This window comes from Rhinichthys klamathensis, unplaced genomic scaffold, assembly GCF_029890125.1.
Source record: "Rhinichthys klamathensis goyatoka isolate OS25496 unplaced genomic scaffold, OSU_Roscu_1.1 h1tg000055l_1, whole genome shotgun sequence".
Lineage (NCBI taxonomy): Eukaryota > Metazoa > Chordata > Actinopteri > Cypriniformes > Leuciscidae > Rhinichthys > Rhinichthys klamathensis.
Window position 1 is genome coordinate 784,601 of NW_026606600.1, and position 14,238 is coordinate 798,838.

The 14,238-nt window shown below is 39.4% G+C and overlaps 1 protein-coding gene across 3 annotated transcripts in view; it reads right to left on the minus strand.

Moving 5' to 3' along the window:
- Positions 1-14,238, minus strand: part of smarcd3b (SWI/SNF related, matrix associated, actin dependent regulator of chromatin, subfamily d, member 3b) — a 78,800-nt gene that overhangs the window by 23,558 nt on the left and 41,004 nt on the right. The window contains exon 1 of one of the 3 annotated variants that reach the window (XM_056248428.1): positions 10,427-11,019. The exons of 1 other annotated variant lie outside the window; for it this stretch is intronic. In XM_056248428.1, coding sequence (XP_056104403.1) covers positions 10,427-10,504 — 78 coding nt within the window. In that variant the 5' untranslated portion in view covers positions 10,505-11,019. Of the gene's footprint in view, positions 1-10,426; positions 11,020-14,238 lie in introns of those variants that run through there. One more of the 3 variants, XM_056248430.1, reaches the window with a different exon arrangement.

The window sequence follows — 14,238 nt, forward strand, 5'->3', positions numbered from 1 at the left end:
TCTTTTCAAGCCTTTTCTTCAAATTCTGATTCGCAATCTCGAAAGTTGTGACTTATGTTATTACGTAATTTAACAATTTCTTTAAAGAAAAATGGCAAACTAAACATTTTGCCAATTGATGAGCACAATAAAAAAATGTACAATACTTAAAAAAAAAAAAAAGTTTTCTCGTGGAATGTTCAAAGGGAACTTCTAAGTTATTGTAGCTGAAAAATAATTCCACATCTGATTTAAGAAGCGCTCAACATTATTAAAGAGCATTATATAAAGCCGCCAAAGTCATAGAACCACTGAAATGGAGAAGATCCATCAAGCTCCATTCCTAATGGTGTGAATGAATCCTATGGCATAGTTATGTTAAACATTATTACTTTCACCTTGTGGCTACGTTGTGAGAAATATCTTTGCACTTCAGTTAAACAGGAAGGGTTGGCATTGAACTGCTGCAGATGTGGAATGTGGAACAAATGTGTGAAAGTAATGACTACCTGCTGATTTTAGACGCTTTTGTGTTTAATTTACACAAAGGAAGTGATTGTGATGTACCTAATAATGATGTACCTCGCATGGGCTTGAGCACTGTTATGTCTGCAGGTTAGGAGACTGATGAAGTGAACTCTAGACTATTGTGAAATAAGAGCAGACTGTGCAGGGAGCATTGAGTTGCAGGGTAATGAAAGACAATGACTTACAATGAGATATTTAGAATTTGATAAGGCCACACGCTTGCAGGTGTAACATTTCTGTTATTCCCTGAATGCTGCAGTTAAACATTTTCTTTGTCTCTCTGTCTGATTTGCTGCCAGATGCTTTAGCGGTCTGTGTTTGCTGTTGAGCGGTCTAACGCTTATATTAACACAGGAAAAACTGACCACTGACCAGCAGGAGAAATAATCATATTTAATAGCTAGAGAGGGATAAAATAGTCTTTCATCAGATTCTTCTTGTTATTAGAGTAGCGAGTTCACACATAAACATAGATAAAAAAAATAAAAAAAAACTTGAACATTTCAACAGTCCTGAAATGTACCACTTAAAATAGTTTAAACAATTACTGTCCTTTGCTGTCTCTGTTTGTGAGGCTGCTTTGTTCACAAACCACTTTGAATATAAATTTGGATGCAGGAAGGAAAACATTTTATTTGGAATATGTTTTCCAGCAGTCACACCATGTAGATTTGCACTTCAGAGAGATTGGCGGTGCTTGAGCTGTCAATCAGCACTGACTGATGAGCACTTCTGCCCGAATCCTGCTGATAAACAACTTCTTTTTGCTCAAGAACACGCACGTCCCTCTGGAGTTTCTTTGCTTCCTGTTAATATGACAACTACTGCACAGACATCTGATTGGATAGACTTACATAACTGCATTATTTCATTCCTGAAATAATCCATGAGTTTCTGCAGATGTTTAGGCCCACATTGCTATATTTATATGTAACCAAATAATCAGTTTATAATAGGACTGAAAACCACCTCAATCCGATTTTTTTAAATTTAATTTTGACCTGCCTGAAAGGGGTGGTGTAGATCTTAAATATTCAATTGAACAGAATTTTTTTTAGATATGTAAGCCCTTGAATGTGACTACTTTACATAGGTTTTCTTAATGTATTATTATGTCCTACAAACTGATCAGTGGAGGAGAGGGACTGGAGATTATTTTGTAACAGACTTTCAGCTGTTTGCAATGAACAAATTAAACAAAAGTAATTGAAATAGCTTAACACAACAAATGTTTCAAGTGGTTTCAACTGAAAACGCAACTTTTAATGACTTCTGCAGTCTCAAAATTATGCCCTTCAGGCCATCCTTAAAAATATTTTGGTTTGCACTTTGCAGTAACAGCAAAAAAAAAAAAAAAAAAGGGTCGGTAGGTAGGTCTATAATTTTTTTTCAAGATTCAATGTAAAAAAAAAAAAGGATAATTTTGGTCATGGTGATTACGTCGGTATGAATTTAAACAAATTTGCATATGGTGACGTCACTGACTGGGTCTTCAACCCATGCCTTAGGGCGCACCATTGCGAACCTCATTCTGATACAGGTTAGACCACCACAAACAATTTGAAATCTTTGTCAAAAAAACATATTTATTGCATTAATTCCTGCTGAATTCATTTGGAAAAAAATTAGGCAGAAAAAAAAAAAAAAAAAAAAAGGAGCCACTAGATTTCAATGAAAGTGGATTTTCAGAGGGAAACAAATACATTAAAATGACTAATCTCACCAGCGCCGCGCCGACCAATAATACAGCGCGTTTGGCATCATTCGTTTACATTTGACCCATACTGTTACAAGCCCCCTTTCTGGTCTAGGGGCAAGAAAGGAGGGTAACAAAAAGTTGCAGGGAGAGAGTGAGAGATTTGACCCATAAACATCTGCTTTTATTAACGGAAATCAGTGAGGTGGTCAAATGGCTATAGGCGCATTGTAGAAACTATAGGCTTATTAAGTAGTCCTGTCATATTATGGAATGGACGATTTTCTTTTGTGCAATTTAGTACATTTCGGTATGGGATGTGCTGTTTTATTGGTCAGCGCGGCGCTGGTGAGATTAGTTCGCGCCGCTCTGACCATTGGCTGGCGCAAGCAAACACTTCTCCCTGCGCTGTCGAGTCTGTCGCGACTCGGTCCATTGAGCCACGCAGATTACAAGTCAGCGTAACGCGAACTCTGTAACACACCGCGCCGTTTCGTCCCCCTTTCGGTGTGTTTGGCTTCCCATACTTATGTGTGTGTGTTTGTCAGAGCCTGCAGTTGCTGTGTGACGCGCGTTCGCGGTGGGCATGTCATGACGAGCTGGACGCGCTCCGAGAAAAGGCCGTTAACATCGATTCCCTATTCTCCTATTCCCTATTTGACCATTAAGAATTTCGAATAATGAGCGACTAAATGTAGGCTCATACAGACGTATTTCACAAGCAGCCGCCGCGCCGCAGCCATCACCGAGCGCGAACCATTGACAGTGAATGAAACGAAGCGAATGGCACAGGCCATAGTGTGACATGCGTAAACCAATGGTGTTGTTGACATAATCATAATAGATGACGCCACAGGTTTTTATTTAAAAGAAAGAACGTAGCCTACGCAATTTATATTCACAATACTTACTATAATAAATTTATATTATTTTATTGCATTTGTATTAGTTGTTTGAAGAGTAAAAAAAAAAACGGTCGGTCTTAATGCAAGTTTACAACCGGCAAGTCGGTCGGACTAAAAGGGAAAATAAATAAATAATTGGGTCGGTCCTAATTTGACAGGGTCGGTCGGGTTACGGCAAACTAGAATATTTTTAAGGATGGCCTCATGGCAACCATCTTTGGTTCATAGTAGAAAACCTTTTTGTTATGACCTGCTGCAAACAAGATGTTTAACCAGACACCAGCTTCTGGCAGTGTTTCTGAAGAATCTTAGCCCATTCCTCATGAACAATGGCCTCCAGTTCAGTAATATTCTTGCTTGCTGCAACCACCTTCTTCAAATCCCACCAGAGAATTTCCATAGGGTTCAAGTCAGGTGACTGTGATGGCCATTGTAGAATCTTCCAGGACTTCTTCTGCAACCAGGCCTTGGTGGAGTTTGAGGTGTGCTTGGGATCATTGCCCTGTTGGAAAGTCCAATGACGCCCAAGCTTCAGCATCCTCACTGATGGCATGAGGTCTTTACTAGGATTTCCTGATACCTCAATGAATCCATCTTGCCTTCCACACGCTGCAGGTTTCCAGTGCCAGAGGATGCAAAGCCGCCCCAGAGCATCACCGACCCCCACCATGCTTAACTGTAGGCAGAGTTACCTTTGAACTGTAGAACTATGCTTCCAACGGTTTCTATAGGAACATTAAAAGCTATCTTTTTGTATCATGTTCCTTGTTTGTGAAGGGCGATGATATTTTTTATAAACTTTTTGGACCATTCTTTTGACTTTTTTTCTAACCATATTTCTAAGATGCAGTCAAACATGACACTCAACAAACCTAGCTAGTCTAGATATTTCATGTGTTCTAGCTCAAGCACACCTGGTGCAACTAATGAAGCTCTTGATGAGTTGCATCAGGTGTGACTGAGACAACGCATGTTTTGCTGATTTGTGCTGTTGTGGATTCTATTCACGGGGTTGAATAATTTTGAAACTGCAGAAGTCATTAAAAGTTGCATTTTCAGTTGAATTTGGGAAAACCACTTGAAACATTTGTTGTGTTGAGCTATTTCAATTACTTTTGTTTGATTTGGTCAGTGCAAACAGCTGAAAGTCTGTCAAATTGTGCCAATAAACCTGATTTGCAATGGGGGTTGAAAACTTCTGATCACAACTGTATTTTATAGTAATATATTCCACCTGAAATATACTTTTTTAAACATGTCATTATTTCTCCATTTCTGAACGAGGCAACTAGGTACTGCGCATGGGCTGAAATTTTTTCCTCTCCAGAATACATGTAAAAGGATATGTGATCCTGATCGCAAAATTTAGGGTTCATTTAAACAGAACTTTCAGAATCTGAAAATGGATTGGACTCATATGGACGGATGATAAGTGCATGCAAACATATTGATACATAAAGACAAATGAAAAGTACAATTTCAATTTTTACATTTCGTTATTTTGATAGTTTCAAATTAATTCTGCAATGATTCACAATATGACTGTTTTTGAAGCAATAAACAAAATGGGGTAAAAGTCATAGTTGTTGTTTTGCTAATTAATTTCAAACAGTTAAACCAAAACTTAAAGCTACAGTCCGCAGTTTTTCCTCTATGTCGCCATCTCTGTTCGAAATCTGCAATTGCAGCTATTTGCGGAATTATCAACTTTAACGTGAGTTGTACTTCGACACTCTCGACACGGCACAGAGCGGATGAACAATGTTTGAGGAGAGTGTGCAGCTGTCAATCACCGCGCCGGTGTGAATACTGTCATTCAGAATCACAGATTATTCTATTTTGAAAGTATGACCAACATAATAATTTTCACCGGAAAATGTCTGAACAAGTAACATCCACTTTTGTTCTGGTTCTGACATTGCAGTAAATCGCGCTGATTAAATCTAAAAATCGCTTATATCATGCAAAACTGTGCAAAATGATACTTTGTTCTCTAATTGTTAATGTTAACAACGTCAGCATTGCGTCACTACATGTAATGTTCTTTCCGGGCGATATGTATTCTTGTTTTCGCATGGGCCGGTTGCAGTCTCTTTTTTTCTGTAGCCACTCCGAAGTCCGAACAAAGTCTTTTGCATTTTACAGCGGGTGAATCTCTAGTTGTCACTGGTGAGTGTTGTTTGAACCTTTCTGGATCCGCCATCAAATTGATAAGTTTAATTATATCAAGTGCTGTGAGAAAAGGCTATAAATCTCCACCTCCAGCATCCTCACACGCAACATAGCCTACTAGCCGAGACTCCTTCTTTATGTGTGGAGATGTGACGTAATGACGCAAAGACATGCTCGAATCTCCCGCGGAAATCCACCAGTACCACTGGAATTAAAAACATTATTACAAGCTTACCGTTTTGAATCGAGCTAAGGCAAGCAGATAGTTTTGAACACTGGCTGGTTATGTATTTTCTCAAATATGTATTTTGGATAATTTTTAACCCCAAAAAAGCTACGGACTGCAGCTTTAACCCTACCCAATTAACATAACCACTACAACATCAACTTAACTCCTAGTGAACATATACCCTAATCTAGTGTGACCAAAAATACCAAAATGATATACAGGTCCTTCTAAAAAAATTAGCATATTGTGATAAAGTTAATTATTTTCCATAATGTAATGATAAAAATTTAACTTTCATATATTTTAGATTCATTGCACACCAACTGAAATATTTCAGGTCTTTTATTGTTTTAATACTGATGATTTTGGCATACAGCTCATGATAACCCAAAATTCCTGTCTCAAAAAATTTGCATATCATGAAAAGGGTCTCTAAACAAGCTATTAACCTAATCACCTGAATCCACTAATTAACTCTAAACACTTGCAAAAGATTCCTGAGGCTTTTAAAAACTCCCAGCCTGTTTCATTACTCAAAACCGCAATCATGGGTAAGACTGCCGACCTGACTGCTGTCCAGAAGGCCATCATTGACACCCTCAAGCAAGAGGGTAAGACAGAAAGAAATTTCTGAACAAATAGGCTGTTCTCAGAGTGCTGTATCAAGGCACCTCAGTGGGAAGTCTGAGGGAAGGAAAAAGTGTGGCAAAAAACTCTGCACAACGAGAAGAGGTGACCGGACCCTGAGGAAGATTGTGGAGAAGGACCGATTCCAGACCTTGGGGGACCTGCGGAAGCAGTGGACTGAGTCTGGAGTAGAAACATCCAGAGCCACCGTGCACAGGTGTGTGCAGGAAATGGGCTACAGGTGCCGCATTCCCCAGGTCAAGCCACTTTAGAACCAGAAACAGCGGCAGAAGCGCCTGACCTGGGCTACAGAGAAGCAGCACTGGACTGTTGCTCAGTTTTGCATGTCATTCGGAAATCAAGGTGCCAGAGTCTGGAGGAAGACTGGGGAGAAGGAAATGCCAAAATGCCTGAAGTCCAGTGTCAAGTACCCACAGTCAGTGATGGTCTGGGGTGCCATGTCAGCTGCTGGTGTTGGTGCACTGTGTTTTATCAAGGGCAGGGTCAATGCAGCTAGCTATCAGGAGATTTTGGAGCACTTCATGCTTCCATCTGCTGAAAAGCTTTATGGAGATGAAGATTTCATTTTTCAGCACGACCTGGCACCTGCTCACAGTGCCAAAACCACTGGTAAATGGTTTACTGACCATGGTATTACTGTGCTCAATTGGCCTGCCAACTCTCCTGACCTGAACCCCATAGAGAATCTGTGGGATATTGTGAAGAGAAAGTTGAGAGACGCAAGACCCAACACTCTGGATGAGCTTAAGGCCGCCATCGAAGCATCCTGGGCCTCCATAACACCTCAGCAGTGCCACAGGCTGATTGCCTCCATGCCACGCCGCATTGAAGCAGTCATTTCTGAAAAAGGATTCCCGACCAAGTATTGACTATTGAGTGCATAACTGAACATAATTATTTGAAGGTTGACTTTTTTTTTTGTATTAAAAACACTTATTTTATTGGTCGGATGAAATATGCTAATTTTTTGAGACAGGGATTTGGGGTTTTCATGAGCTGTATGCCAAAATCATCAGTATTAAAACAATAAAAGACCTGAAATATTTCAGTTGGTGTGCAATGAATCTAAAATATATGAAAGTTTAATTTTTATCATTACATTATGGAAAATAATGAACTTTATCACAATATGCTAATTTTTTGAGAAGGACCTGTATATATCCCCACCCCCCACGTCTTGTTATCTGCAGCTTTAACATGTAAAAACATTGTTCTCATCTCACTGTATTTTACCATGGTAGTAAGTTTGCTTTGTTTAAAGTGAACTGGAATGAAGGTTTCCGCTCCTAGAGTGAAATGACCTGTAGGTCATCTTTATTTATCCACACAGTTACACAGTAAGACTGAGTCTGTCATTAACCAAGACTGTGCATTTTATTTTGTCTGAGAGAAAAAGAGCTAATATAACAGATTACAAGTAATGTTGTGAAACACTGATAATGTGACACTTATCTAAACTCGACATCGAGCCAAAACTTAGCGGCTGGAGGGGGAGATCAAAAAGAAAATAAGAACTGAGACAGAATATGCACAAAACTAAAAACAAGTCATCGCCCAAGCACAAGTGATTTATCACAGAGAGACAAAATACATCGAGAACATTTCAAATACACTGATTTAGAACATTTAAACAAGAGACGGCAACAGATACTGTACATAATTGGCCATAGATTTCCTCCCACACAAAACAAACTTTGAGAATACATTTCTCTCATTCTAGAAGCTGTTCAAACTGTAACTTAATTGCAAACCTTGATGAGCACATACTGTTCCTTGCCTTGGGAACAAGGCTGCTGAACCACCACATTCTTGCAGCTCAAGCTGTGGTCAAACATACTGCCATGTAACAACGAATATACTGTATAACTTGCACACGCCAGGCTTTAGACAGGAGTGCAGCACAGAAGCAGCAAGGTGAACAATAGCAAAGGTCAGGCTGAGGTAATCCAGGTAACTCATGAGTCCAGAAAGAAACATAGCAGAAACAGAGGAGAACAACAAAGGCATATGAGAGGACATAAAAGGAGAGGAAGACAAAATAAGGAGCGGGAAACATTTTGCCCAGGAACAATCAGTGCTTCGCCAAGGTTAATTAGTCTGCAGAGGCAACACCACCATTTTCCTCATTCATCACCCAAACTCAGCATTTATGTGTTAAAAGTTAAAGCAACTCTATGCACTAAGGCAAATAGTGAACAAACGGTTATGATGCAAACTAAGATGACTGCTGCAACTCTGCAAGTGAAAAGTGTTCAAAATAAATTATAAAACACATCACATGCCAGAATGAAATATTAAGCCATAAAGAACTCAAGTCATTATATACACAGCAGTTCAAAAGTAAAACAGTACAAAATTCCTTACAGTATAGTACAGTTAAAAAATTCCATAAAGGCTGGAATACATACATTAGGAATCATACATTTCCCGATTTTATAAATAGTTAAAGAAAACTGGGCATCATACACTAAATGACTGAGGATCAGACACTTTCAAATCGTTCCGAATCCGAACACAACAAATTCACGCATGAAACACGTGCCATGTTGCTAGGAGATGAATTTGTGTGACAAATAAAAACAATATGTTCTAAAATCAGCTCAATCGTCCAAATGGATGGAATCAATAGTATGGAGCTAAAAAAAAATCAGAGTCTGTGCCCATCATACACTGCGCAATTTATGAAATCTTTCAATTCAAATCTGCAGACATTGGTTCTGACTTTCGGCAACTATAAACTTGTTCGGTAAATCTGGGCAAAAGTCGTGTAGTGTATTCCAGCCTTAAAACTGTATTTATTTTATTACAAATACAGTAAAACAGTAATAATTTGAATTATTGTTACTTATGAAATAAATCCTTATTTGTTATTTAGTTATTTGAATATATTTTAAAATGTAATTTATTCCTGTGATCAAAGCTGAATTTTCAGCATCATTACTCCAGTCTTCAGTGTCACATGATCCTTCAGAAATCAGTTTAATATGTTGATTTGGTGAGCAAGAAACATTTTTTACTATTATCAATGTTGAAAACATTGTCCTGCTTAATATATGTTTTTGCAGGATTCTTTGATGATTAGAACATTTAACAGAGCATTTTTTAAACAGCATTTATTTAAAATTGAAATCTTTTGCAACATTTTAAAATATATTTACTGTCATGTTCGATCAATTTAATACATCCTTTCTGAGAAACGGGATTGTTAAAAATTACTGAGCCTAAATCTTTGAACAGTAGGCTATATCACAGTTGAATAATTCATATTAATTCAATAATTCTGCATTTAATTAATATAACAAAAAACCCTGAATAATCAAGTCAAATAGTAAAAAAGACAACAAAGACACCAATCAATGTATCAATAAAAGTATGTAATAATGCAAATGTAATAATAATAATTTTAGGAATAATAATAATTATTATTATTATTATGAGTTTTAATAAGAGTCTTTCAAAACCCAAGGTCGCCTTAAAGAAACAGCAAGAAATTATAACAAGAACAAAAACACAAGAAACATAATATGAACGCAGGTTTACGCATTACACTCGCTATACTACAAACTGCTTTTCACTTCAGATTGATCTGCTCTGGATAGACAAAGCCCTGCTAATCATAAATAAAAGATTACACAGCTACTGTATGTACACAAAGGTGCAGACATTAAGTGGATCATTATTGCCTTATGCATCAAACCTTGAATAGTGTCATACGGGAAACATCAGTCCGTGTTACAGTATTATCAGTAGTAATCATTACTAATGCTTCAAATACATAATTTAGCTCTAGAAATAGCTTGAATTTTTAATGAACAACATGACAACAGACAAGCTTATCTACATAGTAGATGTTATCTGTGAAGCACTTGATGTGTTCTTGGAGTTGTAATAATAGTGTGTTGAGTCTGAAAGCGGCTGTGTTTTGAATGAAAGCGCTCGTCACCTTAGGCATGCTGCCAAACGCATGCAGCCTCCAGTGACCAAGTGGCTACCTTTGGCCTTTCTTTTGCGTTTGTCGATCCTTCTCCCTTTTTTTCTTAAACACTCGCCTCCCTCGTTCGCCTCCTCTTCCCCACCCCGTCTCCGCTTTAAAAAGAAGAGCGGAGCGGAGCGGAGCCGGGATCCGGAGGACTGGAAATAACCTTCACATGGACACTGTTCAGCGCTATCACTCAAACGCACGGGCTGTGTCTCTCTCTCTCTCTCTCTCTCTCTCACACACACACACACACACACACACACACACACATGTGCCGAGAGGGTACGTACCACTCCGTGGACGAGGAACTCAAATAGTTTGCTCTTGGTGGCTTTGCGAGCTCCTCCAGCGGTCTCCTCCGAAGCCATTTCCCTCTGGTCTCCCTCCACTCTGGTTCTCCCTCTCTTTTGTCTTTCCCTCTCCCTCGCCTCTCTTCCTTTTCACCCTTCGCTCACCTCCTCAACCCCCCTCCGAGGCTCCCTGCTCCACTTCCCTTACTTTCTGCTCTCTCTCTCTCTCTCCCTCTGTCTCGGAGTGTGTTGCCCTGTCGAGCCTCTCGCTCTCTCTGTGTCTCTCACGCTTACGTTTGGTTGAGCTGCCTTTCAGGAGCCCAGCTGCTACAGAACGTGGGGGGTTGAGAGTTGGGGGTCTTTCAAGGGGGTTCCTGCTGGCCCACCATGACCGTCCCCCCTCCCCCTTTTACAAACACGCTGACTGAAAGCACACACGCTCACAGGCTGCTGCAGCTGTTGCATTCCATTGGTAGATAAGGGAATGCTCGCTGACTGGTCGCTCGCAGCCCTGCTGCGGTGTAGTTAGTCTCGCCGCTAACCAAACCCCTCCTTCTCTGCCTTCACTACTGCTCTCGCTCGCTCTCCTGTCCTTTGCTGCATGCAGACAAACCCAGCAAGGCTTGGACTGCTCATTCTCAAAAAAAAAAATGGAGGGAGGATCCTTAAAGCAGCAGCAGTGAGGAAAAGCTGCCCGTATTTAGACACAGGTCGGAAATAAAACTGGTTCAGGCAGCATTGAAGGCTGATTTTTTTTTTTTTTTTTTTTTACCTCGTTACTGGCTGTCTGTCTCAAATAAATATGAATACTTGAAATGATTACCTGATCTCTCATTTTTGTGAGAGACATGTCAGTCAGAGATGGATTTTGTTATATTGATGGATTGTACTTTGGACATTGTGGGTTTTGAAGCCATTCCTTACCAACAATGATAATGAACAGTAATAAATAAATAAAAATAAACATACGGTAACACTTTAGATTAGGTACACACATTCACTATTAACTAGTTGCTTATTAGCATGCATATTACTAGCATATTGGCCATTTATTAGTACCTATAAAGCACATATTAATGCATTAAAGGGGTGGTTCAGGATTTTGGACATCGGGCCTCATTTCCAAGTTAGCCTGGGTGTTATTTATCAGTGGAGACAGTTTTCAAAAATGTTCATCCAGTCGTTCCAGTTGCATAGTTCGCCGGTGCTAGGCTAGCGCGAGTCAACGGTAACTGCTAGCCTGCCATTAAAAACAGTTTTACCCACTCCACAGTACACCAAAAGAAGATAAATGATAACGCCAGACTATCGATGTAAATGTCTGTTGAGAGAATAATGTTAGAAATCAAACTATTCTTGCTGAATAACAGATTTTTGATTTTCAGAAATGTCTCCCTGTATTTTTACAAATTCAAAAATGACTTTTTGTTAAAAGGATTTGAGGAACATAAAAAAAATATATTTTGAAGAATGCCTCATGGTTCATACACTGAAGTCGGCAGGGGTGTAAAGTCCAGGTTCAGAAAGTAAAAGTCATCCTCAGTATTTTGTTCCTGGATATGTTAATTAGCACAGTTTTTCAGCCAGGAGATAGAACTAATTAGTGAAATCAGCTGGCTGAGTTCATGGGTGAAATGAACATATGGCAGGACTTTTACTTTCTGACCCCTGGACTTTACACCTCTGATCGGTGGGGTCCAATATTTTTCCAAATATCTTAGTGTTCCTCAGAAGAAAGAAAGTCAAATGGTTTTGTTTCCGTCACTGTCAAACAGCAAGATTGGTGGTCTTATTAATGGTATTTGTACAGTGGCAAAAAATGCGAAACTGCTATTCAGTAAAACAGCATGTTATATTGCTTGATCATTATATTGTTTATTTACACGAAGGAGCTAAAATAATATTTACACTTTAAACTTTGGCACATTAGCAATAAACAACGGTATTTTGAAAGTCTGTAATCATATTTAGGATTGAGGGTAATAATTTAAGAACTGTACACTGAAAAAAAAAACATTTATTGACCAAATATTGGCGTGATTCTAGAAAGTGTGTGTGTGTGTGTATATATATATATATATATATACACATACATATAATACAGTGGGGCAAAAAAGTATTTAGTCAGCCACCAATTGTGCAAGTTCTCCCACTTAAAAAGATGAGAGAGCCCTGTAATTTTCATCATAGATACACTTCAACTATGAGAGATAAAATGAGAATTTTTTTTTTTTTAGAAAATCACATTGTGGGATTTTTAATGAATTTATTCGCAAATTATGGTGGAAAATAAGTATTTGGTGAATAACAAGGTCAAAGGTCATCAGGTCAAACGTTTCCTGTAAGTCTTCACAAGGTTTTCACACACTGTTGCTGGTATTTTGGCCCATTCCTCCATGCAGATCTCCTCTACAGCAGTGATGTTTCAGGGCTCTCGCTGGGCAACACAGACTTTCAACTCCCTCCAAAGATTTTCTAAGGGGTTGAGATCTGGAGACTGGCTAGGCCACTCCAGGACCTTGAAATGCTTCTTACGAAGCCACTCCTTCGTTGCCCGGGCAGTGTGTTTGGGATCATTGTCATGCTGAAAGACCCAGCCATGTTTCATCTTCAATGCCCTTGCTGATGGAAGGAGGTTTTCACTCAAAATCTCACGATACATGGCCCCATTCATTCTTTCCTTTACACGGATCAGTCGTCCTGGTCCCTTTGCAGTAAAACAGCCCCAAAGCATGATGTTTCCACCCCCATGCTTCACAGTAGGTATGGTGTTCTTTGGATGCAACTCAGCATTCTTTCTCCTCCAAACACGACGAGTTGAGTTTTTACCAAAAAGTTCCATTTTGGTTTCATCTGACCATATGACATTCTCCCAATCCTCTTCTGGATCATCCAAATGCTCTCTAGCAAACTTCAGACAGGCCTGGACATGTACTGGCTTAAAGGAACACTCCGACTTTTTGGGACTTTAGCCTATTCACCTTATCCCCCAGAGTTAGATAAGTCCATACATACCTTTTTCATCTCCGTGCGTGCTATAAGTCTGTTTGACGCACCCACCGCTAGCCTAGCTTAGCACAAAGACTGGATGTATATGGTTGCAGCTAGCATACTAATCCAAATAAGTGACAAAATAACGCAAACATTTTTCTATTTACATGTTGTGATTTGTATAGTCACAGAGTGTACAAAAAACAAAGTCACATGAGACACAGACATATTTTAACCGTATAAATACTGGGAACTATATTCTCTGAAGGCGAAGCACTGCTACTTGGGCGGAGTGATAACCGCAGCACCTGAGACGAGCCGTGGTGAGGAGCAGAGAGCGAGTCTCAGGTGCTGCGGTTATCACTCCGCCCAAGTAGCAGTGCTTCGCCTTCAGAGAATATAGTCGCCTTCAGAGAATATAGTTCCCAGTATTTATACGGTTAAAATATGTCTGTGACTCATGTGACTTTGTTTTTTGTACACTCTGTGACTATACAAATCACAACATGTAAATAGAAAATTTTTTGCGTTATTTTGTCACTTATTTGGATTAGTATGCTAGCTGCAACCATTTACATCCAGTCTTTGTGCTAAGCTAGGCTAGCGGTGGGTGCGTCAAACAGACTTATAGCACGCACGGAGATGAAAAAGGTATGTATGGACTTATCTAACTCTGGGGGATAAGGTGAATAGGCTAAAGTCCCAAAAAGTCGGAGTGTTCCTTTAAGCAGGGGGACACGTCTGGCACTGCAGGATTTGAGTCCCTGGCAGCGTAGTGTGTTACTGATGTAGCCTTTGTTACTTTGGTCCCAGCTCTCTGC